This window comes from Varanus komodoensis, unplaced genomic scaffold (genome assembly GCF_004798865.1).
Source record: "Varanus komodoensis strain SLA01 unplaced genomic scaffold, ASM479886v1 scaffold40, whole genome shotgun sequence".
In the NCBI taxonomy this organism is placed as follows: domain Eukaryota; kingdom Metazoa; phylum Chordata; class Lepidosauria; order Squamata; family Varanidae; genus Varanus; species Varanus komodoensis.
The window spans coordinates 2,345,878-2,369,140 of NW_025335942.1; the positions used below are offsets into that span (position 1 = coordinate 2,345,878).

The window sequence follows — 23,263 nt, forward strand, 5'->3', positions numbered from 1 at the left end:
TCACCAAGGCCGCCATCTAATGCAGCCACTCTTCCTTGTTAGTGGAACCAGTGGAGGAAGAAGTGCTGCAGGCACCTGTTAATAAAGACTTCACCTTGAGAGTCCTTGCCTTACCTGCAGATTATCTGCCATATTCTGGTCAAACGTGTTGCCATATGAGAAATGTTTCTCATTGGCATGCATGTTCCCATCCCGGGCAGCTTTATTTGTCCTTTCAGGGTTTCTTCCAAGCCTCTGGCAGAGAGGGAGAAAGAGAGAGAAACCATTATTTTTAAGGAACCCTTTAACTCATCCCCGTTGAAAGGAAGAGCAGTTTTTCTATAACCCATGCTGATTATTTTTTGAAAATATTTGTTTTACCATAGCTGTAGCTTTTAAAACAGAAATTAATATTTAAGGATATTAATACAGATATTATTTGTGTTCCTCTCTTTGAAGTGTTTTTGTTTCTGTAAATGAAAAAGAAAAGAACTTGTTACCTAGGGTTCCACTTAGAAATAAAAATATACACGTAATATTAGAATCTCAGAGTCAGTCTTCTAGCCAAAGGATGAGATACTCTGCATGGAGATAAATTGGAGCACAGCTGAGGCAGAGGAAAGAAAAGAACCTGGTTCTCCTCATTTGATCTGAGAAAGCGGTAAATCCAGGTGCCTGGATGGTTTGGGTGCCCCCAAGTGTTTTCTAGCCCAGGGAAAAATCCATGAAAGTATGTTGACTGTGGCAAACATGCCAGGCAGTTGAAGTTACAGATCTCATGAAAAATGACAGCCCTGATTAATTAATTCCCTTCTCTCAAACGAGTTCCCAAGTTTCAAACAATACCCTGCTCCAAAGGAACGGGCCATCACAAGAAGTGTTGCTTTCGTTGGTTTGTTTTTCTTGAAACATTGGAATGGAGTACTGTTTGAACAAATCCTAAGGGCTGCTTTTGACAGAAGGGCAAACAAACCCAGGCTTTCCAATTAGAGGAAAGCTGCGAGATCGCCTGGGTAGCTGCGTGGGAATGCAATGTGAGTAGCAAGTGGGCGTAAACCATTCCAACTGGTTTGCCGCTTCAGGTTGCATCACACTCCCCAGCTCTTTGCACTCTAGTCTTTCTTCTCTTTATATTCCTTCGCAAAGTTGACTGCTGCCTTTATACATGCCATCCCTATCTTTTAAACCCTTTAAATGGCTTAAAAACCAAGGCTTCAGCAAGGGGCGGCATAGAAATGTTCTAATAATAATAATAATAATTCCACAAAGATGATCTGTGTCTATATGAATGTTCTCACCACCTGAGATTAACTAGGAAGGCCTTTCTGCATGACCTTTTATTTTCCAAGGGGTTTGCCTGGTGGGGTGGAAGAAGACGGTACTTTTGCTGTGTCGATCTGGAACTCTCTGCCCTTGGAGGTCCCATTGTCTTACCCCCACCACTTTGCCAACTGAACGTGCCCCTTTCCAACAAGCTTTTAACTGATCTACTGCATTTATAATAATTTTCTGGGCCTTTTCTAGAGTTTTACTTTTAATTGTCGTATCTCCATTCCTATGCAGTTGTCACATTTCTTGTTCAATGGTATTTTGTGTTGATTTGCTATTGCAAACTCCCTTGAGCACCTGTATTTCTGAAATGAAACTTGCAGTGCAGATAATACCATTGCTACCCACACTTTGGGATTTTAGAGATTTATTTTGCACAGTTCTGTCCTCAAAATCCACTGGCTGAAGCCATGCAAGACTCGACGAACACAGCATCCACCCACAAACTGCGCCGGTGGAATGGATGAAGCAGCGTGGGGTTGCAGGAAATGCATGCTTGCACTTCATCCTGTACCTGTTCCATTCACAGCCGTGCCATGCACACTCAGGAATGGTGTGAGTTCACACCAGTCCAGAGGGGACACCAAGAATTTCCATCCATTGGCTTCGAATGGGAAGGAGAGAGGAGTTAAAAATAGCTGTCAGCAGCAACCTCACCCACGGCACAGCACGGGACGCGGTGTAACTCACGGCATCCCATCACCTCTACATAGACAGAGAGACCACGAATAATACCACGTGTGACTCCAGAGTGTCCCTGACCTGCATCTTGCAGACTTAATGCTTACGGGGGGGGGGGGGGGGGCTTTGGTGAGGGGAAACCGGGAGAAGGGCATTTTGGACCAAGAAGAGCACGAACACTCTGTCTGCTAGGGAATGGAGCACATCGCTAACGCTTCTCTGCCTAGACTTCCAACAGGTACTTTCCGCTGGGATCCAGTTGCCAACACGGAGCCGTAGTCCACTCCAATAATGAAGGCACCCCACATAGGTAAGCAAGGGAAGGGGGGACCCGTACGACGACGTGTGGCCGCGGGCCTGTCTCCTGTGTCGTGCCCGTGCAACACCATCTCTAAATACTGTTTCTTGCCCGGCCAGCATTGTCCTAGCACTGCCCCACCAAGCCCAGAACGAGAAACGGCATCTCCTGCACACGGGAGGCTCCTGCGGGCCACTCACAGGGACATCCGCCTCGCTTCCTGAATGGACACAGCAGCACAGGTTGTCACCGCGCTCAACACTCCACCGCAACAGCGACGGAGACGGTGCTGCACGTCCTTCCACCTGCTGCCATCTTCCCATCCTCTTTCAGACACAGGGAGGCTGAAGCCGGAGCGCCGAAGGGCACTCGGGCGCGGCACCCCATCCCGTCACCTGCCTGCCGTGTGCTCCGGCTGTCACCTGTGGCTCGCTGCGGCAGCCGGGAAGGAGATCCGCATCATGACCAGGCCACTCCTCCGTGGGGTTCGCGGCCTTGGCTCCCGCAACTTTGCATGCCCAGGACAGACAGGCGAGGGCAGCACGAGCCACTGGCCCGAAGAGCCTGCACTCCCGCTGCCCGGAGACTGCTTGGCAACTGCGCCCATGTCCTTCCTTTCAGGATCTGCTCTCCCTCGGGCACTGCTCAATAAAGACCTTGCCATGGCCACGTGCGTTGCTCCTTCGTTGCCAGTTAGGGGGGGGGAGGGGACCCCTCTGCTGCACCCCGGCATGACCGGCCTTCAGCCAGTCCCTGGATGGGGCCGAGCAGAAACCAGCAGGGCAGGGCCAGCAGCGTCTCCTGCCCCTGCCCAGGCCGCAAAGGGGCGGCGGGCAGGCGTGTGCAATGCAGATGTGGGGTGTGGGATGAGCAGGGCAGTGGCCTTCAGGTTGTGGGGGCACTCCCTGGCAGAGCCATCCAAACATGCCGGAAGGGGGTGGTGGGGCTCCTTTGCAAGGGCTGAGGCAGAGGAGAAGGGCAGGGGGCGCCCAGTGGGGCACGGAAGCACCGAGGGCGGACTCAGCTGTGCCTGAGTGTGGCCCTCACCTTTTGCAGTGTGGGGCTGTGCCCGGCCTTCAGACCGGCAGGTGCAAGCTGAGCTGAGCAAGCAGGTCAAGGTTCCCCCTGCAGCTTCCTGGGAGACGGAGGGCAGGGAGGAAGCCGGCCCACTGCATCCACTGAAGCATCGGAGCTGTGAATCGGAGTCCCAGGACTCCTCTGTGGTTTGTTAAATATGCAAAAGGTGCAAAAGGTGAGGAGAGGCATTTCCATCCTTCTCTCAGTGGGCCAAAACTCCTCTGCATCTTCCTTGCCTTCCTTGCACCCTGTCAGGAGACCCCTTGGAGGTCTCACCACTTGTCCTGGCTGCTCTCCGCAGCTCCTTGTAAAAAGGTGGCCAGTCTTGAGTGGATCTCGGACCCTCGTCCCAGGAAGTCTTTGTGCAAGAAAGCGTGGCGAGAGTCGCACGCTCCTGTGTGTGTGTTGTGCTTCTGCAGCGCACTGGAGAGTCATCTGCTCTGAGGAGTGACCCCTGGGGCTGAAGGCACGGGGTGTGTGGCGCATGCGCTGCAAGGTGAAGGGCGTCTGGGGCATGTCCCCTCGCAGCGAGTTCACAGGCTGCCCTTCACAAGTGAGTAGATGTGGCGGTTAAAGGCAGCATGGCCCTTGACTGGGGGGCACTGGGGGCGTTCCCCACAGTGCAGCAGGCGCCACGAATGCCCTTGCGACTCTTTTTGCATTTCCTGCCTGGTTTCTCCACCCCCAGGCTGAGTCTGCATTGGCCTATGGGACTACTCTGTGTATTTGAACACCTTCTCTTACGGGAAGAACCTCAGCACTGCCTGAGCGGCTAACTTGCATGACGTGAGCAGGCAGTGACTGAAACCCCATCGCAGAGTTTGATGCTTAAAGGGGAGAAAATTGTAAAACAAAAAAAAAAATGGCAAAACAACATAAAAAGTAGAAAATACAGGGTTCGTAAAATACTTGGCTCAAGACCCTATGGCTGGGGAAATCCTAGGTTTACATCATTTCAAAAAAGCCCTTTGTCCAAGCAGTACCAGCCACTTGCTTTTTGAGCTCTGAGAGGCCAGTATGGGCTACATTTGAGCCAGTGGTAGGACAAGACCTTGAGTGTCTTCCCCCACAGAGCTTGATTTCAGGCTCTCTGAACAGTCCCCAGTGAATGCTGAAATGCTTGCTATTGGGAGTAAAGGGTATCCAGTTAGGACTGGCAGAAAGGGCGTTTTCATCAACAAGGGGAAGGACTGCCACCTCATAGAACAAGCAAATGTTTTCAAAAGCCATGCTTCCTGACATGGAAGGCGCACCAGGCTGCACGTGTGCTTTCCCCGCAAGGAATTGGGCACACACCAATCTCCAGGCATTCCAGAAGAGGATGCAACCAGGGTTAGTGCTTAGAGGGCTGATGTTACGTGAGGTGTGCAGATGGTTTAAATCCACGCCGTCTTTACCTTGCAGATTGTCCAGCGCCTTTCATTTCATCATCATTCCATTGGCAGAGTCTGATTTTTTCCAAGCAGAAATTCGTTCTACATGCACTAATTCACCTTAACGCTAATGCACAAGTGCACATTTCTTCAATGCAAACTCGCGTAAATTTTCCCCAGAGTGAGAAGGAGCGCAAGAAGTGCAAATCCTCCACAAATCCACATTTTCACAGTTTAGCCTATGAAGAAGAACCCGTGTTGTTGCATTTCTGTACAACAAATGGGCATGGATTGACTGCCCAACCCTGGGGACATTCTGGAGGGGTTTAATTCATAGGGTCGCTGTAAGCTGAAGATGACTTGACAGCACCTAACAACAAAAATGTTGGCATACAATCGCAGGAAGTCAAAAAATAATCCACAGGGTCACAGAATCCATGGAACTCAGAAAAAGCTGTGTGCTGCAGAATTTGTTCGTCAGATTCTTAGAACTATGAATTCAATTCATTGTGGATTTCTCCAACATTCCTACTGTTATAAACAAAATATTTGAGTCAGAGTGGGAGGTGGGTATAGAAAAGATGGAGCTAGGCAAATTAAATTGACTGGGATTAGAAGTCCAGCCAGTTTCAGCTACGGAAAAGCAGTTGCATGAACTGATCATCTCTTAAGTCCAAGATGGAAAATTGGCAGTTGGAGGTCTGGATGCCAAATTGATCTGGTGCCAGATAATTTGATTGCCAAATTTTAATGATGGTCTTAAGCTTAAGCTCAGACGTAATAACAATCTTAAACATAAACAATTAATCTTAAACAATTAATCTTAAATGTTGCTCATAGTTTCCCTTCAAAGGAAGCAATGCATTTCCATGTGAATTTCATGTGCTAGTTATGTTTATTTTGTCTTGTGCATGATCTGGAAGGATAGGGGGTCTGTCAGGAAACATGTTCATTTGTCTCACACACCGCATTTGCTGGCCATCATACCATCCAGGCATGTGCATTTCATGTCTGTGAAGCCCTTGTGCTTGCTAATTTGTTTGTTTGTTTTTCGATTTATATCCTGCCTTTTTCCTACAAAGGGCTCAAGGCAGCTTACATCTCCTCCTCCACCTTATCCCCACAACAGCAACAACCCTGTGAGGTAGGTCGGGCTGAGAGTCTGTGACTGGCCCAAAGTCACCCAGTTGGCTCCATGACTGAGCGGGGACTCGAACTCAAATCGTCTGAGTCCCAGTCCCACGCTCTTATCCACTATGCCACACTGGCTCTCCAGTGGATAACTTTAGTATTTTGCAGTAAGTAGGTTGGGTGTTCTGGTTCTCAAGCACTATTTTGCTTGAGAACAATATTTTTATCTATGATATATTTTATTGTATTTTATCTATGTGAGCCGTCCTGAGGCTTTCGTGACAGGACGGCATATAAATACTTTAAATGTGGAGCAGAAGGCTCCTAGGGACAGAAAACTTGGCCATCTCTAGCTTAAGACACGGAATGGCACGGAAATGCACAGCTAAGGAACGAGTACAAGGAAGTCAGCGCTTCGGGAGTAACTTTCAGTGTTTGCAGCATTGTGTTTGTCTAAGAATCATCTGGCAAATGGGGCAGAATGTCAATTTTAAACCAATCTCGCTTTTTTTAAAAGCACACAATGTACAGTATATGCTACCAGGAGTCTTAACCCAAGGACAACAGTGTATGTACCTGAGGAAATGGGTGCATCGGGATAGTCCTGGGTTCATTGCATTCCACCATCTGCTTTTGCAAGTGCAGGCCTTTATGAGAATTATACTAATAGTCAGGGCTTTTTTGTCATGGAACGCACCGGAACAGCGTTCCGGCACCCTTTTTTGACGGATTTTTCCAAGTGATTCTGAATTGTAAAATCATTAACATAGTGCCTGTGGGCTGCTTGTGTGTCGGCACTGATTGTGAGGGCGCTGCTCGGCTTGGGACGCTGCTCGGCTTGGGATCGGTCATGTGGTCGCGCGCTGAGCGCTTACTGCCAGCAGCGACCGTTATGTTTATGTATGTGTAGAGTGACTGGCTACGTGCAAAAGGTAAATAAGTTCTTTATTTCAAAAAAAGTTGATGAATTGAAAATATTTTTTAGTGTTAAAGTTTGACCCCAAGATGTGAGTTCTGGCACCTTTTTTTTTTACTGCTAAAAAAGCACTGCTAATAGAGTACTGCCATGGTCACAAGTCATCGGTGAGACTCATCCAACTGCGCTTCATGAATGGGTCAGAGATGAGTTCTGTGTGCATTTTCTCACAGTAACAAATCGTACAGCGCTCCCCCATGAGAGCACCTCTGGAAGCTCCGCTCTCCCCTCACTGTGAACTCTTCTCTCTTTGAACTCCCTTCTGAATGCCCGACCGGGGCAAAAGCCGACCAGCCTGCCTGCCTTGTTTTCCTTGGCCCTATAACGCTTAGGAAGACTTGGAAGATCTTAACGTTTTAATCCCAAGGTCCATCGGCAACACAGTTTAAATTAAGGTGCTTTTCTTTGTCCAAACACGATGGGTTTCCAAATGACATGTGGTGGTGCAGCTCAGCTGAATGGTTTCAGCCTCTCTGTGTGCATCTGTTATGCTTCTTGCTTATGTATATGATGGTCCGGACAAGAAGTCAAAGTAATGATCGTGTGTGCACACATGTGTACAAATGCATATTCTTGTCCCATATTCTCAGGTTAGTACATACTAACATGGGTGGGCAGAAGGCAGGCTGGAATTTCCTTATAGATCTCTGGATGATTAGAATCAGATCAGCAGAGATTTCTGATACCAGCAAAATGACTCTCCAACCACCCCCGCAAATGGATTGTACTGCTGAAATGAAGAAAACTAGGTGGTGGTGGTAGCGGGTGGATGTTTTATGTAGAAGGACCGTGAGTCCCATTCAGCTCTGTTACTCAGGATAACTTTCCGGGCTTCAAGTCCTTTCTTTCTAGTTGTAAGTGGATCCCGTGAGCCTGAAGTCTTCCCACCCCCCTGTGCTAATGTGACGAGCATTTAAAAACCTGCATTTGTTTTTGTTTACTAGCAAGTGCCCCAGCCTCACCTCGGGAAATGATCAGTTTAAAAGAAAGGAAAACCGACTACGAATCAACTGGAACAAATGCTACTTACCATGGAAGTAAAGGAGAGCACACTTCTAGGAAAGACACAATGACAGGTGAGGCTTCTATTGAATGGGCTACCTTACAAAGCTTGGGATTTGCTTAACCTGTGTATAGGTTTTAAATATTTACAAAACATCTTAAAGCTTTCCTTTCAAATGCAGATGTATACTTGTATTGCTTATGTTTACAATGTCATTGGAGCTACATCTGACATTTCCACAAAAACTCCTCATAGCTCCAGTTTTATAAGCAGCCGTAACTCCCATTTTGTATTTTGTATGTGACTGATCAGTATTGAAGCTGAAGCTATAAAGCACTGCTGAACTGCACAGAAGATAATGTTTCTCATTCCTGCAACATACTGTTTAATTCAGTGATAAAGCTTCATATAGGACAGAAGTCTCCATTCTAATCCTTCTTTTACTGGGAAGAGAAGTATTATCTAGTTTAACATCTTTTTTCCCAAACAACTGGCTATAAACATGATTTGCACTACCCATTTTGGTCTTACAGTACAATCTTGAATGAGCAGGCACACTAATTTCTTGCTCTTGCCAGACCTCGCCATCACTGGACTAACTGGTCCCCTGTGGATTAGATCAGTTCTTGTAGCCAGTCATACTTGGTTTCTGTCCTTTTCTGTTGTCACACCTCTAGCTTATCTTCAGAGAATATGAATTCGTTCTCTTTCGACACAGCTTCATTAAATACTTCTCTTTCCCACAAAGCCATTCAGAATCAGCTGAATTATGCATCCAGTGTTTCTTGCCAACTCTTTGTGGCCAGCGTGTCTGTATTCCTTTCCGAAAAGCGGTGTGCCTTTGGGAAGGAATTGCCCCCTCCTCTCAAGCAAGGTCTAGTCTATACTGAGCTGCACAAGAAGGAACAGATATGTTCGTGCATTGTGGTGGCCTTTCTCTATCCAACTTCCTCCCTTGGAGGAACAGCCCATGTTCCCCACCTCTGCCACTATCTGGAGAAGGACGTGGCAGTGGAAGAGTGGATTTTGGAGGGAACATTCTCTCGCAAACCTGGTCACAGAGGGTTCGAAGAAGGAGAAATGGGAGACTTGGCCTCTCGTTCAGGTCCTGCACTTACCTTGGAGATTTGCACCCAGGTGAGAAAAATTGCCTTATTTTATGAGCACATTCTGTGAGTCTTCATCCTGAGAGGGCAGATGGACCCAAAAGAGTTCAGTGAGGACTGAGCACGCCCAGTAGAATTGGAATGCCAATGGCCTGGTGGGAAGGCAGGGATGGAGTATCCTGGAAAAGGGTGCAGCTGGCTTCGCAGAATCCCGGACCGCCATGCTGTGCTGCAGGGCCCCCTTGGGATTCTCCAGAGGGGGACTTGGGAGCTGTGGGAATCCTGACTGACCCTGTACTTTGGGATGGTTTAAATCCATGCATTTGTGGGTGTCTAAAGTCAGCAGTTAACACCCTGCATTGGCTGCTGCTTGGGGGTGCTTGACCCCTTCTCTCAAGGCCGAGCACCCCTTGGCTTGCACTGTTCCCATTCTGAAGTGTCTAACTATTGCTCAGCAAACTATGGTGGTTACTGAATTAAATTGTGGGGTGCTGCATGCCAAGCACTGGTGGCCCACCATCCTTTCCCCACTACAAGCTCCATTTTATCTTCAGAAGATGTGCTACATGTTCGCCAACCCGAAAACAGCAGAGAGACAATCTCCTTTCCTGGTTATGCATAGATCCGATCTTAACATTGGGCCATTCGTTCGTCAATGTCATTAAAAAACCTGTCCTCTCCTCCCATCCTTTCTTCCCAAATACGTTTGCTATGGAGCCCACAAAAATAAGATAGGACAGATCAAAAACCTCTTAAGTCTTGGGAGGAGGACCACCTCTGGGCATGGGAAAAGGGGATGCAAATTTCTGCATCACCTGGGTATGGGCAGAGATAGAAACAGGTACACCAAAGATGTTCCATGGGGAAGTTCCTAAAGAGTATGGCAGTAGGGAGTTCCCAGGTGAGCAATTTGTGAAGCACAAGCATGGCAAGAGAGAAGGGTGGGCACAGAGGAAGCGGGTGCGAAAGGGTATTTACAAATATTTACAAAAGCAGTAACTGTTTATAACACGATGGTTTCATAGTTCTTTTCTTGCAGAGAGTCTGTATGGTACCAAGAATCAATTTTCTCAAGAGCCGTCATTTAGAGCAGCTCAATAGCAGTATTGCTGCATTTAAGATCTAACCCAGGTACTACGGTTTCCCTTAAGATTTTCACCAGATTTCAGCTCATGGAGCCAGAAGATGAAACAAAGCATAGAAGACCAAAAAAACTAGGTCAACAATCCTGCTAGAAGTGCACATCCCTTCTCATTATATTGGAGTCATCAAGATCTTGAAGAATAGGTGAAGAACCAGCAAGAGGACAGCTTCCACATTTTGACAAGGTACTGCGCTTGGTGTTGTTCCTCAGTGTCTGACAGTAGGCAAGGATTGCTTCGCACTTACTCAGCCAGTTCCCACTTCTTGACAAGTGCATCTGTAATAACGCATGTTGTTGTCACACTCGCACTTCACATTTTGGCGGGCACGTGTAAACCTTCTTAAGAATACACCTAAAACTGAAACATGTGAAGCAGGCTTTTTGCTTGGCTGGGCTGCCATTTCTGCCTTGCTCTGCCATCGCTCAGCCTCTGCTTCTGAAATGCATGCGTCGGTTGTGGAGTCTAAACAATGCTCTGTGGCTCCATACACAGCCATTTGGCAACTCAAAAGCTCACTCGGATGCATTTCTGTTTCATAATAGTCGCAGTGCGAGCAAGTTTATTAGGCAATTTCTGGCGCAAAAAAAAAAGTTAATACAACACCTTTTTTCCTATTTTTAAGCAGTTTTTCATACTGTTCTTTATTTTGCATGAAATTCCCTCTCTTTCTCTGTTTCCTCTGCATTTACTATGTCTCTGCTGGCTATGAACAGTAGTATGAAAACAGAAGCTTCTCTCTTGTCCTACCAGGTAGTCAGCTCTCTATGACTGATGAGTTTAGGCAACAAACTTAAAAAATGTAATTTTTAATAGTCTGTGTTTTCTGATTGAGAACAGAGATCACAAGTCTTATTTGCTTTCTCAGGTTACCTGAACTGTGCACAGGACAAGTTCTTTCTGCATCAAATAGAGCCTCGTTTGAAGAGGAGAATAAGTGAAAGGAACATTATTCTGTTTATGTGCATTAAAAGACAATGGGCCCAACCAAATGTAAAAATGCTTCAATAAAGTGTAATATAAAATCTCGGCTTCGTGAGGCTTTTTTAAAAATCCCCTTTGACTGGTAATTTTGCACTTGGGTTGAATCACTTATGAGATCTCTGGATGCATGTGTCACACAGACAGAGATGTAGTCATAAAGATATCAAATACAACTACACAAGGGTAAGTTTGAATGTTCAGCTGTTCCTGCCTCTGGAGAATTTTTCCTGGAAGTGGGGAGGGAGGGAATGACTGCAGCAAGACTCATTATTTCCACATAGGAAAATGAAGAGATCTGGGTTATAGGGACAGAGTGTATGTCCTTGTCGTTCTGTTTTAAATCACCCCAGAAGATGGGTGGGCTCCACCACTGTCCATGATGTGTTTTGACATACAGTCACTTGCATTCACCAGACATATTCATTTAATCCTATTTATCAAGTTCCTCACCATGAGAGACACAAAGGAAGTATCAGGACTGCAGTATCTGTGCCAGACAAAACATTAACCAATATGGGTAAAGTGGACTCTCAAACACACTGGGCATGACCGAAAGTGAGACGGAACTCTGCTTGATTTCTAAAGGAAGGTCTCAAGAAGCTGACAGACAGTTTTGAGGTCAACGCTCTGTGACTTCCCTGCAAATAATACACAGAACCACTTCGGGTCCACCTTGAGTTCCACAGCCTGATCGTGAAGCGCTCAAACTCAACAGTGTCAAAGTTTCCAGGAAAACCTAACGGAACCAATAAGATACAAGATTCACTTAGGATTCCTCTTGAATGATAACGGAAGACCAATCATCCAAGCCAGAGCTCCTGTGTCATATCCACGTCAACCTCTGAGATGCTCAGGAATTTAGAAAGCAATGGAACTTCGACAAACTTGCTTAGAAAAGAGCAATTGTAGATGACCCCAGAAGTACAGTTCATTAATTTTGTCATAAAATAAGCTGATCAATGACTAAATTGAAACCATCTAACACCCAGTCCTCCTGTTCTGATTTTTAGCAACCAAGATAGGCATGAATCCCATAGATTTGCTTTCAGATACACCTTATAGACAAATGTACAACATGATCAAAAGAAATGAAAAATACTAAGGAATTCTCCAAGCAGCAAAATCCCCTGAAGTTGGATTTGTAGTATGAGCCCTGCTCAGTGCTAGAAAAGGTAAATAAAATGAAATGAGGGCTAATTTCAATGTTCATTATTTTGAGTATGGATTTTTTTCCACCACACACTTGGGAAAGTGGTCAAAATCTGGACTAAATTCTAAAAATTAAGAAAATGAAGCGCACCATGGCAAGCCATGTAGACTGATCTGGCTTTCCAGCATCTGCCTCTTTAAAAAGATATTATATAAGCACACCCACATGTTATAATGGGGGAAGGCAACACTGTTACATAAGTATTGCTAAAACCCAATGAAATGATAATTTTGCAATGTTCACAAAATGCCATAGGGAAAGAGTTTAAATTTTTTACCAGTTCTATCAGAGGAATTTCACAGAGAAGTACAACATTCTATTTAGTATTGGTATTTTAATGGGAGGGGAGCAATTTAGATTTCCATCTAACACATACAGCTGGGAACATTGATTTCCCTGCTATAGAACTACTAGCTTGAGAAAGTAATGGTGTGGAACCAGATTACAAGATTAATATGTGCAAAAACCATAGGCATCCATTAGGATTTACGGATTTGATACTTCCTGCACACTGATTACTGCTGCTGTACTAAAGCCTTTTTAAAGGTCCGTGTTATCTACACTTCAGTGCAGTACAGCATTCTGATCACCCCTGCTTTCTCCAGCCCTGATTCTATCAGAGTTGATAAAGTCAATCTTTTTGCCTGAAGAGAAGGGTAAAAATATTGTTAACAAACACAAACTAGAGCTTTGGCTGGTGGACCTGTCTTGAGCGGTCCAGAAAGCCATTGGTTTGTATTCCCAGGAATCTAACTCTGAGAATGGCATCACACTGTCACCACCTGTAATTGGAATACTCTGTGTGTCCTTTCACTTTATCCATTTTCACTCACTTTATCCAGTACGTCTTTGCTACAAATAACATTTAATGGGCATTTGTCATGGTTGGGGTCCACAAGAAAATTGACAGGCTCGGAAACTGCCCTCTATGCTGTACCATGAGCTAGCATAAGCATATCCTGAGATATTTGAGGAATGAAGCACACCCATCTTGATCACACTCGGGGCATGATTCTACCCTCTCAGGTTTCCAGTTCCAAACATGAAATGGTCATGACTTTGGCATTCAGTGGTCACAACTTTTCAAACCTCAGTTTTCTGTGATCAGAAGTTGTTTGCTTACTTGCAAAGTTTGTGGTTTGGTATGCTGTAACATTCAATGAGTGTCCTCATGGATTTCATATATCATTAATGTGTTAGGAGAACATTCTGTATCTTCTATCAAACAACTTCCTTGACCAATCCCCAAGTTTTGCTATTAGGGGAAGGGGAATATCTCTATCATAACATTGTTGTCACATAATCGTATATATCTATATCATGTCCCCACAGAATGAGCATTTTCTTAAACACTAAGATGGATGGCCATTTTTCCTAGCAAGTTTTTCGAGCACCATCTAATTGCCTTGATTCTGCACACGCTGTTCTAAAAGAGGCCACACAAGAGATTGCTAATGAAGGCATGATTGTGCTTGCTGCTTTAACACAGAATCGGCCTTTCGCCCAGCACCATTACTGCTGCCATTCTATCGTTATGTAACATGATTCCTTTTTCTTTCCCCTTTAGCTCAGAACACTGGAATCTCTACTTTGTACAGAAATTCTTATGGCGCACCTGCTGAAGATATTAAACATAACCAGGTATGTAGCCAAGACAATTGAATTAACTTTTGAACTAGAACAAAAGCTACATTGATATCAGTGTATTTGTGCGTGATGGATGGATGGAAAAGTGCTTACCATACTGATGGGGCAACTAGCCACTTTTGCCTTTTAGTGCAATTACATTTCATTTCTATCATTTTTTTCCTCTGGCGGGGAACTCAAGACAGGTTATATAATACTCCTGCTTTCCACTTTTTATGCAACCATGACTGAGTCTTGCTAGAATCCCATGCTTAAGTGCCTGTGTTTTTCACATTGCATCATTTTGAAAAGAATATGGGTCAGATCCATACCAAATTAAATCAGTGAGTTCAATTAGCCATGGCTACCCTATGAAACCCTATGGAATTAATAGCATAAAAGGTGACCAGTTGCAAAGGCAGAGGGTCTGTGCAGAGATGGAGGCCCACCAGTGTTTCTCACCCACAAGCTCCCTAGCCAACTGCAGACTGAAATGTTCTGAAAGTTACTAGCTCTGCCATTGCATTATTGTTATTGCTGCGGGAAGCAGGGGTGCCACGGCTCTCTTCTGATTTGTGGACGGTGCTCAGCTGTATCTTTATGCAAGTTCAAAAAGGCACAGGGTCTCCTCCTGCTCTTTCCCTCCTGTCCTTTCAGGCGTCAGGCAGGGCACAGGGGAGTCCCAGTTTGCACGGTTGCTAAATACGGGCATGCACGAGACCACCAAGGGATATTTTAAGAAACGGGCAATGAATCTAACGAATGGTTGACTGTACAGTGTACAGGGCTGATATCAAGGGACAGGCCAATGATGAGCAAGAGCAGGCAGTGAACTCAGCATAATGCTTCAGCAGGATGGTGCAGAGAATTGTGCCCATTATCCAAGCTGACTGTTGAGTAAGTGAATTGGAAATGATCTTCTATTTTATAGAGTGTTTCCTCCCTTTTGCTGTGTTGTGGATGTGCAGGGCCCGATCCAGAGTGGGACCACCATAATATGGGTAGGGAGATGGATGCCTTCCCACCCAGCCACTTTCTGGTCTTGGCTGGGTGGCAAGGTGTACCTCCCCTACTTGTGAGCAGTGGCCCTGATCTAGATGGCACCTTGTGCGTTTACACCACAGCAAATTGGGTGGATGAGATCAGCCGTCTTGCATTCTGTCCTGAAGGGCTGAGGGAGTAGATGATTTGCGTGTGTAAAATGTATTAATACTGCGATCTTTATACATCTCGTTGTTTTCATTCAGACTTACTTCAAGGTAAGTGCATAAGAGATTGTTTGTGAATTGCGTATACATCTCCTTCAGTCCGGACCCTCCTCACCATTCAGGCTTCCATTTCTTAAAGATCTCCCCTCTTTGGGATTTGAGCTCTTTGTTTCCCTTGAAGCCTTGCTGTGGCACTGGAGTTGTCTTGCAAACCTCAGAGATGTTTCTGATAACTTGCAACCTGAGTTCGTTGGAATAGGCGTTCTTTGAAGACAAGGGTGGCTTCAAACATACTATTCAGACTATGCCTGCTGCTCATGTGTCACGGACACCCATCTCCTCTCTGGCCCGGTGCATTACCCTTCTGTTAACTGGCTCCTGGAGTTTTAACTTGGCTTCCTTTTGGGGTGATTCTGTGGATGTAGAAGGCAGATTTCAGAATTTGCCATCTGTGCTTGTTCCTTGTTAATTCAAGCCTGCTAGCTTGTGAGTTACTTGCAAAGAGATGGATTTGGGACACTGTGTGGCACAGAGGCTAGGATTGCCATCATCTGCGGATTCTTCCGTATTTTATGGAGCTGGGTTAATGACAGAAGCATTTATACTGCCAGCCTACTAAGCAGCATCCCAGTGGAACCCTTCCTTCGGCGCCCTCAGTGGCCGCTGGTCTCCCACCGTTACAGTCTCACCTAACCAACAGAGGCCTCTTGTTCTTTCTCCAGGTTTCAGCACAGCCAGTCCCACAGGAGCCCACGAGAAAGGATTACGAACCATATCAGCCATTCCAGAATTCAACGAGAAACTATGACGAGTCCTTCTTTGAGGACCAAGTGCATCATCGCCCACCTGCAAGTGAGTACACCATGCATCTGGGACTCAAGTCCACCGGCAACTACGTCGACTTCTATTCAGCTGCCCGGCCCTACAGTGAACTCAATTATGAAACAAGTCACTATCCAGCGTCTCCGGATTCCTGGGTTTGAGATTTGGGCAAGCAAAAAAAGCTCCAGGAACTGTGCATGTGCATGCCTACCACGAGACATACTTTTCCTGCAAATTTAGTTTGTTAAAGCCTGTTCCGTAGGAAGGCCCTGATAATCAGTGTGGAAAATTCAGACGGCTAAAAGAATTGGAAGTTAAGCACCGGAGTGTCATTGGCAAGGAGGGAATGTATATCTGTTTCTGTATCTATATAATCCTGTCTCTCTCTATATATATATAGATATAGAAAGATATTGTGTTGGGGGGACGACTGTACAGTTGTCCTTGTATGCAGAGTTGAAAAACAAGTCACGCTGTGCACTGAATGTGGCTGAAGGCGAAGGGGAAGGCTCAGAAGCAGAAGTGGGTCCAGAGTTAAGCACAAGCAAATGAACCGTTTACACACCGTATGGGGGACAGCTTCTCACACTTTGTTTCTTCTCCTCATCCATTGTGAATCTAGGCTTCAAGTTGCATTTGGGGTTTCCTCTGTACAGCAAGATGTTTCTTGCCTTTTGTTAATGCATTGTTGTAAAGTATTTGATGTACATTACAGATTTAAAAGAGAGAGCAAGAGAAGGAGAGGTGCATTGGGTATATTACACCAATGCCACAGTGTTTCTTCATCCATGGTTCTAAATATTGCTTCAATTTCAAAACTTTGAAATATGTATGACTTTCCAGGGGCAGGGAGGGGCCGTTTTTTCTTTCTTTTTCTTTTCCTTTTCTTTTCCCCAGTGCGTTTTAACAAGAGAAAACAAAACGGAATATTTAGCAGTATTGTTCGTTCTGATATGTGAATTTGTTTGTGGCAACTAAAAAAAAAGGCATTCAGCAATTTCTGACAATTAACATTCATCATTCCACACTCCTTGTCAACGAAGTGCTTTTTCACTGCCTAAAATTTTAGATGTAGATATTTGAAATAGATTTTTTTCATTTATACCAGTTTCTTTATGATGATACAGTGTTAAAAGAAAATAAATTACAATTGATCTGTCATCCATATTTGCTAAGAATGTCTATTTCCAAGACTCTTCCATCCAAATACACATTCTTGCTTGTGGACGTATGTTTGTGTGTATGTCCTCATGTGTGAGTAACAGTCTGTGTGTATGTTTGTGTAGCATAAACAATGTTCCATTTCAGTGTTGCCAGACAAGAGAGAATTCTCATTTATGTATGAGAATCGGGGACTCCTCCCTTCGCACTCTCATGCACAAATAAACAGACATTTAGGCTTTCTTGGTACAGTGGTAATCTGGCCATCAAGTGATTTTCGGGAAAGGAACGTGTTAGTAGCGGCTCCTAACATCTCAAACAAACTGAGATTGGGAGAGCCATGTTCTTTCCTCTCTAGCCCGGTTGTTTCCCCAAGTAATGGAAGAGGAAGTTGTCGCGTATTTCCTCATGCCTACATCCACACTGTCGCAATGGCAGCAGAGTATATGAAAAGGAGGTTCTTTTTAATTAATCTGGATAAATTGTTTCCTGCTTCCTTCTGACAGCACCCCTGGGACAATAAACCAGCCGAGAGGGTTGGCTTATGCAAGCAAACTGAAGTAGTACCGGGGAGCTTGGAGGACCCAAGCTATTCCTTGGTCACTCTTGACTGGGTGAGAATCTTATGAGCAACGTTGGCATCAGAGTTCCTAAAGCTGGAGTAGGTAGGGCTACTCCTCTCCTTCAACCCTTCCCAGCTGCAGAACAAAAACATAATGATGTGAATTTTGAGGCTGTGATAAGAGGATTCCAAACTGATCATCTGGCAACACTGTTCCTTCATGATGTTTCTTCAACTTTTATTTTTTTCTCTGCAGTGGAAACTCCATTGTCTATGAGCTGGCCATTAGTGATTTACATGCCTACCCTGTTCTAGGTTTAGGAATTTGCTTTTTCATTCTTCACTTGAGCATCCTTTAAGATTTCTTTCACGGTTCCCCAATGAAAGAAGGAAAACCATAGCCTTGATCTACGAGCTGCAGGACACATGCAAGGAATCCTGGGGTGCGGAAGACCACTCCCACTGATAGTCAGGAAAAACTTCAAAGATGACCAACATGATGCCAGACACAGAGTGAGGCCTATTTGCATAGGCCTCTGGGGACATGCAGGACACTTCTTACAGTAACTCCGTAAGTGAGAGTTAACACCCGTGGGACATCAGCCAGCTGAAGTCTTGCGTTTATTCCTGTCCCCAGAAAAGTAAAAGCACAACACTGAATGAAGGCAGTCTATCCAAATAATATTTCTGGACAGGAAACAAAAATGCACAGCATTTGATTAAGAAATTGGAAGAGTCAACTGGAGTTTACTCTGTATCTTATCCCGCCCCACAAAAGGACTCTCTGTTTCGGTACATTTTAAGATAAAATGTATGATAAAAGTAATGGAAAACACCTTTTGGAAAAATGCAATAGAGGAAAATGGGGGAAGAGCTAGGTTCTTCACTGGACAATCACTGGTAAGTATAAAGCTGCTGTTACGATTTTACACTGTGCTCTATTCATTATACTTTAGCTATGGGTGCGACGCATGGCCCTTACGTGCGCAGACCACAATGACTGCCGTTTACCACTTGACACCAGTGGTGGCTTGGCTGCAGCTGTGAATGCAGAGCGAGCATGTCTTTTCCAAGAGAAATGATGTACGACAATCCCTGGTTAAGCTGAATGGCTTGAGGCAGATTTAAAAATGGTAGATGTGGCTGATGTTTAGGTATACAAGTTATGCTACTAATTGTCACAGGATGCGGCGTCATGGGCCCACATGGGCAATGCAGCGTTAACTTGGATTACTCTCAGATGCTAAGAATTGATGCTCAAGTCCTCGGTCTTGCAGGAAGAGATTCTCCGGAGTTCATCAGTTATCTAGGTTTCCAGCTAAATGTTTTAAGATTTTTTTTAAGAAACAATGATAATAGTTTCAGCTTTGCCTGATCTTTTATCACAGAGCTAAGAACATATTTCAGAATTGTATTAGAGCAGAATAAACAGACACAGGGGTATATATTGTAATGTAGACATGGTTTGTCAGTGACCTTAGCACTGTAGTTCGCTCTTTGAAACGTACCCTTCCAATGTATGATAAGCAACCTTCTTTCCTCTTGTATTAAACTGGGGAAAACACATGGGAAGTTTAGCTGGAGGGAAGGGCTCCGTGGACATATGTATATGGAGGCAAATATATATACACATCATGGTTCTAGACACAGGTTGTTCATATTTTCTTTAACTGGTCAGAAATTAAACGTGCACTTAAAGTACATACGTGTTATCAGAATCATCATTTTAAAGAAGTTCCAAATGGGTCTTGATTCAACTTGGCATCTGGCGTTTGTGGTAGCATCTCACGGAATGAGCTCAGAATGGCATTTTGACTGGGTTTCTGGTATGTTATGTGGACAGCTGCTGTGAAGGGGGGGTATAAGAGTGTTTAACATCCAGATGTTTGCAATATCCACACACACACACACCCAGGCTCTGAGCTGGCCATGGAATGGACACCACCCTCAGCGCAGCTTTGAGGAAAGCACTGACTCTTTCCCCGACCTCCGTCCCACTGTTTCCTGAAGATTTCCTGAAGTCCCCCAGGAAGTCTTCAGAAGAATGCTGTAATGTTGCTCCTGTTTGTGTGTAGCATAAGTAAGCTCCGACCATCTTTTCATGGCAAGCAGGCCCCATCAATTGACATGGGGCTGACAGCATCCCATATAAAGGGTGGGTGGTCCACTTTTTGATCAAAGGAGTTTGGTAGGCAAAAGAAGTTGGATTTTCCCCACAACACAGCACTTTTCTCCTAACGAGTAAACTTTGAGTACCTGAATTCAGCTGAGGATAAAAATGTCTTTGGACCAGACAACAATCTGCTCTTCAGCAGGCCAGCGGATCCCAAACGTTTTTGGTCGTGGATCCTTTCTGAAGACATTATTTTTCCGTGGAAGCCTAACTCTATCCCTGATTTTTACTAAGCATTGTGAACCCACAACGTTCTTCCTTCTTTCATCTGCTCCTGTTGCCTGAGTGCTTTGCATAATGTAGCAGGTTTGGAAATTAAGAGAAAACATTCTAAATATAATGAATGAATAAAGCGATTATATGGTAATATCCCAAATGAATTCTTTCGATTATTTGCAACACTACGCAATAAGAGTCCTGGGAACCAAATGACGTGATGCATTTCCTTGTTTGCTGCTTGGACGCCAACTGACAGTCAAATAGTTGGCCTTGTGGTTTTATTTTAAAATCCATTTTAAATTTGATTTTTGAGATTTTTCACAGAACTCCCATGAGGCTTTTGCGGGACCCTTGGGTTCTGTGGACCACAGTTTGTTCACCGCTGCCTTAGGTAATCCCACCTCACCCATATATTGTTTAATCCTAAAAATGAGGCCTTCTGCTCCCACCTGAAAATCCATGCAGTGTGACAGGAGCAGGTCCGGGCTGAAATGAATGGGCTTCCTGCCATCCTGTCTCATTTGGTCCTTGCTAATGCAGAACATAAGGACAAGCTTTAAGGAACGTGGCAAGTGCCGCTGAAGGGCATCACTTCCAGTTGTCCTTCTGGGTATCCTGAGGCTCCTTGAAAGCATGGCAGGATTTTTTTTTTCCAGTGAAAATATCGGCAGTGAGCCACAAATAACTTAAAAGATGACATGCATGCTATCACCAATATTCCTGGGTAACGCTCTTCAGAGAGTTGGACCCTCTGTGTGGTTTGCTGTCAGTTTGCACAGAATGAGTGAGTTCAGGTGGCTGCCTGGCATCCAACATGCAATGAGGACGTGTCCCAGGACACTTCTACGATATGCAAAGGTTGTCCTTGCAATCGTGGTTCAAGGATTCCTTACCGTCAAATCCAAGAAGAGCTGTTTTTTGGTGCAGAAATGTTGGGAGCTGTCCAGTCGAAGGCGAAAGCCATCACAACTAGCTCTCTGGCAAAGCATGCAAGTGTCAACAAACGCTTAGGCAATTCAACAAGTTGCTAAGAGGAAATTGTATAGCATATGTAAAAGAGGATTTGCCCGAGCTATTCATACTGAACTGGCAGGTATCACTTCATAACCTTTGAAGGCTCGTATGTCATGGTTTCTCTGCCTAAAAATTTGGAAAGTGATACCTTTCGGCACTGCCACTTAATAATAGCCATGCAGTAGGAAATACTTCGTGATTTTTGTTATTTTGCACTGAGTCTTGAAACCCCGATGGGCTCCCAGATCGCACTCCAATTGAGGAACCCAGAACCTTCACACTTGCCCACCATTTCGAGCACAGTTCCAAAACCTCCGGCCAGGTTTGCTCATCCACATAGCGGCTTCACTGGCCCCACCATCTTTCTCGCAGCCACCGATCGCCTGGTGGTTTCTAGGTTTTGGCAGAGTTTTTACCCCATTCTAAAAGGTTAAACTGTCAGTGTTTTGTCCTCTGACTCCCCCTCCTTTTACCTTCAACCCTACCCATGGGAATGTGGCCACTGAAAACTTATCCAAAATGGAATTTGGCTGTCAGGCCAAAAAAGCTGCTGTAGCCTGATTTTTTTCTGGGTTTTTTGTTCAAACGTAAAAAATGTTGCAACAAATTCTTGACTTCCCTATAATAATAGTCCATGCAGAAAGGATGTCCCACAAAAATGCAAAATGTATTTGCTGCATTGTAATAATGTTGGATTTGAAAGAAACCGTATTGGACTCTTGCTCAACTTGATATAAAATGGATTGTTTTATTAAGATGCTCTTTATGCTCTCAAAGAAATGGTTAAGCTATTATAATGCTAACAATAAGCAATTACAATGCACTACCATAGACAATATTAAGCTTAAAAAGTGGACATTGCAGGAGTGAAATATTAATTATATAAACAAGGAAATTACATTTTAGCCATGTATAAATGCCCCATAATTAAAATAAACATTATCAAGTAAAATGGCAAAGAAATAGTAATGAGAATGAGAATCAGTGGATAACACTATGTTGTTGTACAAGTTGCTACCATGGACAAAAGAAAATCTGAACTAAGAGGACAGGTGGACTGCAAAACCGAGGGCAGAGCCTGACCCCTTGGTCCCTGACACCAAGTCACTTCCCTCAGCCCTGGCAGATCCAGCCTAAGTTGATAGTCCTGCCATAAAGCATCTGTCTGCAGACATGACCTGCTTTAGGCTCAGAGCAAGTCTGCGAAGTGAACTGCAGACCAACAGACACCAAAATCTAACAGCATTTCAGAAGAGTCGAGAATTTAGCAGCGGTGCTTCAGAAACTGAGCTTATGCAAGCTTCGAGAGTAAAGACACAAGGTTCAAACAAAAAGGTAGGTTGCTGGATTTGGAAGGTGCAAAGATTTGAAATCATGAGAAAGTTGCTCAAATTGGGGTGCAGGCAGTTCCCTTTAGGTATGTCAGTGTCCCTTTCGGTACTACCTGGTAGAAGGCGGCATGTCAGAGAGGATTTGGCTAAGTTGTGTGTCGGGATGGGGCTGATTTCATTAAGGAACTTTCAAGGACTGCCTCCAAGGAAAATTTCTTATCAAGACAACATCTATTAAATATTTGGCTGCTGGGCATTTTCACCAGCAAGAACGTATTTGTGCTGTGGCTGTAATGTTAAATAAAAAATATTTGCCCTCAAAACAAAAGTTTCCATTGCCTAACACATACTCAGGAAGGACTTGAACCTGAGGCCACACTGAGATTAGCGACTACAGGGCTAGGCAAGGGCGGAGGGCAGGCCCTTGGTGCATGCAATATTCCCAAGGGTCCCAGGCATCCTTGTCACAGCTCCACCACCAGGCCAGAATCTGGAAGGGAAGCCGGAACAGATCTAACTTCCTCTTTGGCTGCTGCAGCCTAGAAAGTAAAAGGAGAGGTTGGTGTACAGGTAAAAGGTGCGTTTTAGGAAGGGGAGAGGAGGAATTCCCTGGAAGTGGAGAAGAACCTGGTGATCATAATTCTTATCTCAGGGTGAAGGCAAACATTGCAAGTTGCTCAAGTTCATATTTGTGAAATGGAGAATTAAAATGTTGATATGAGTTCACAAATTCTCTGGCACACAGACAACCTGAAGTGGGGGAGCGCAGAAACAAGCCAGATCTCTTCTGCTCTACAAAACCTTCCCTACTTGCTCACCTGGCAGAGGTATTGCCGGCAACCAGGTAGGTGCCTATTT

General features: G+C 44.8%; 1 protein-coding gene across 1 annotated transcript in view; it reads left to right on the forward strand.

Annotated features, from left to right (window-relative positions):
* The window catches only part of CTNND2 (catenin delta 2), a 489,283-nt gene extending 472,177 nt beyond the window's left edge, over window positions 1-17,106 (forward strand). The window contains exons 20-22 of the mRNA XM_044442939.1: window positions 7,789-7,920; window positions 13,857-13,930; window positions 15,846-17,106. Of these exons, the coding sequence (XP_044298874.1) occupies window positions 7,789-7,920; window positions 13,857-13,930; window positions 15,846-16,106 (467 nt within the window). The 3' untranslated portion in view covers window positions 16,107-17,106. The remainder of the gene's footprint in view (window positions 1-7,788; window positions 7,921-13,856; window positions 13,931-15,845) is intronic.
* Window positions 17,107-23,263: the final 6,157 nt, after the last annotated feature.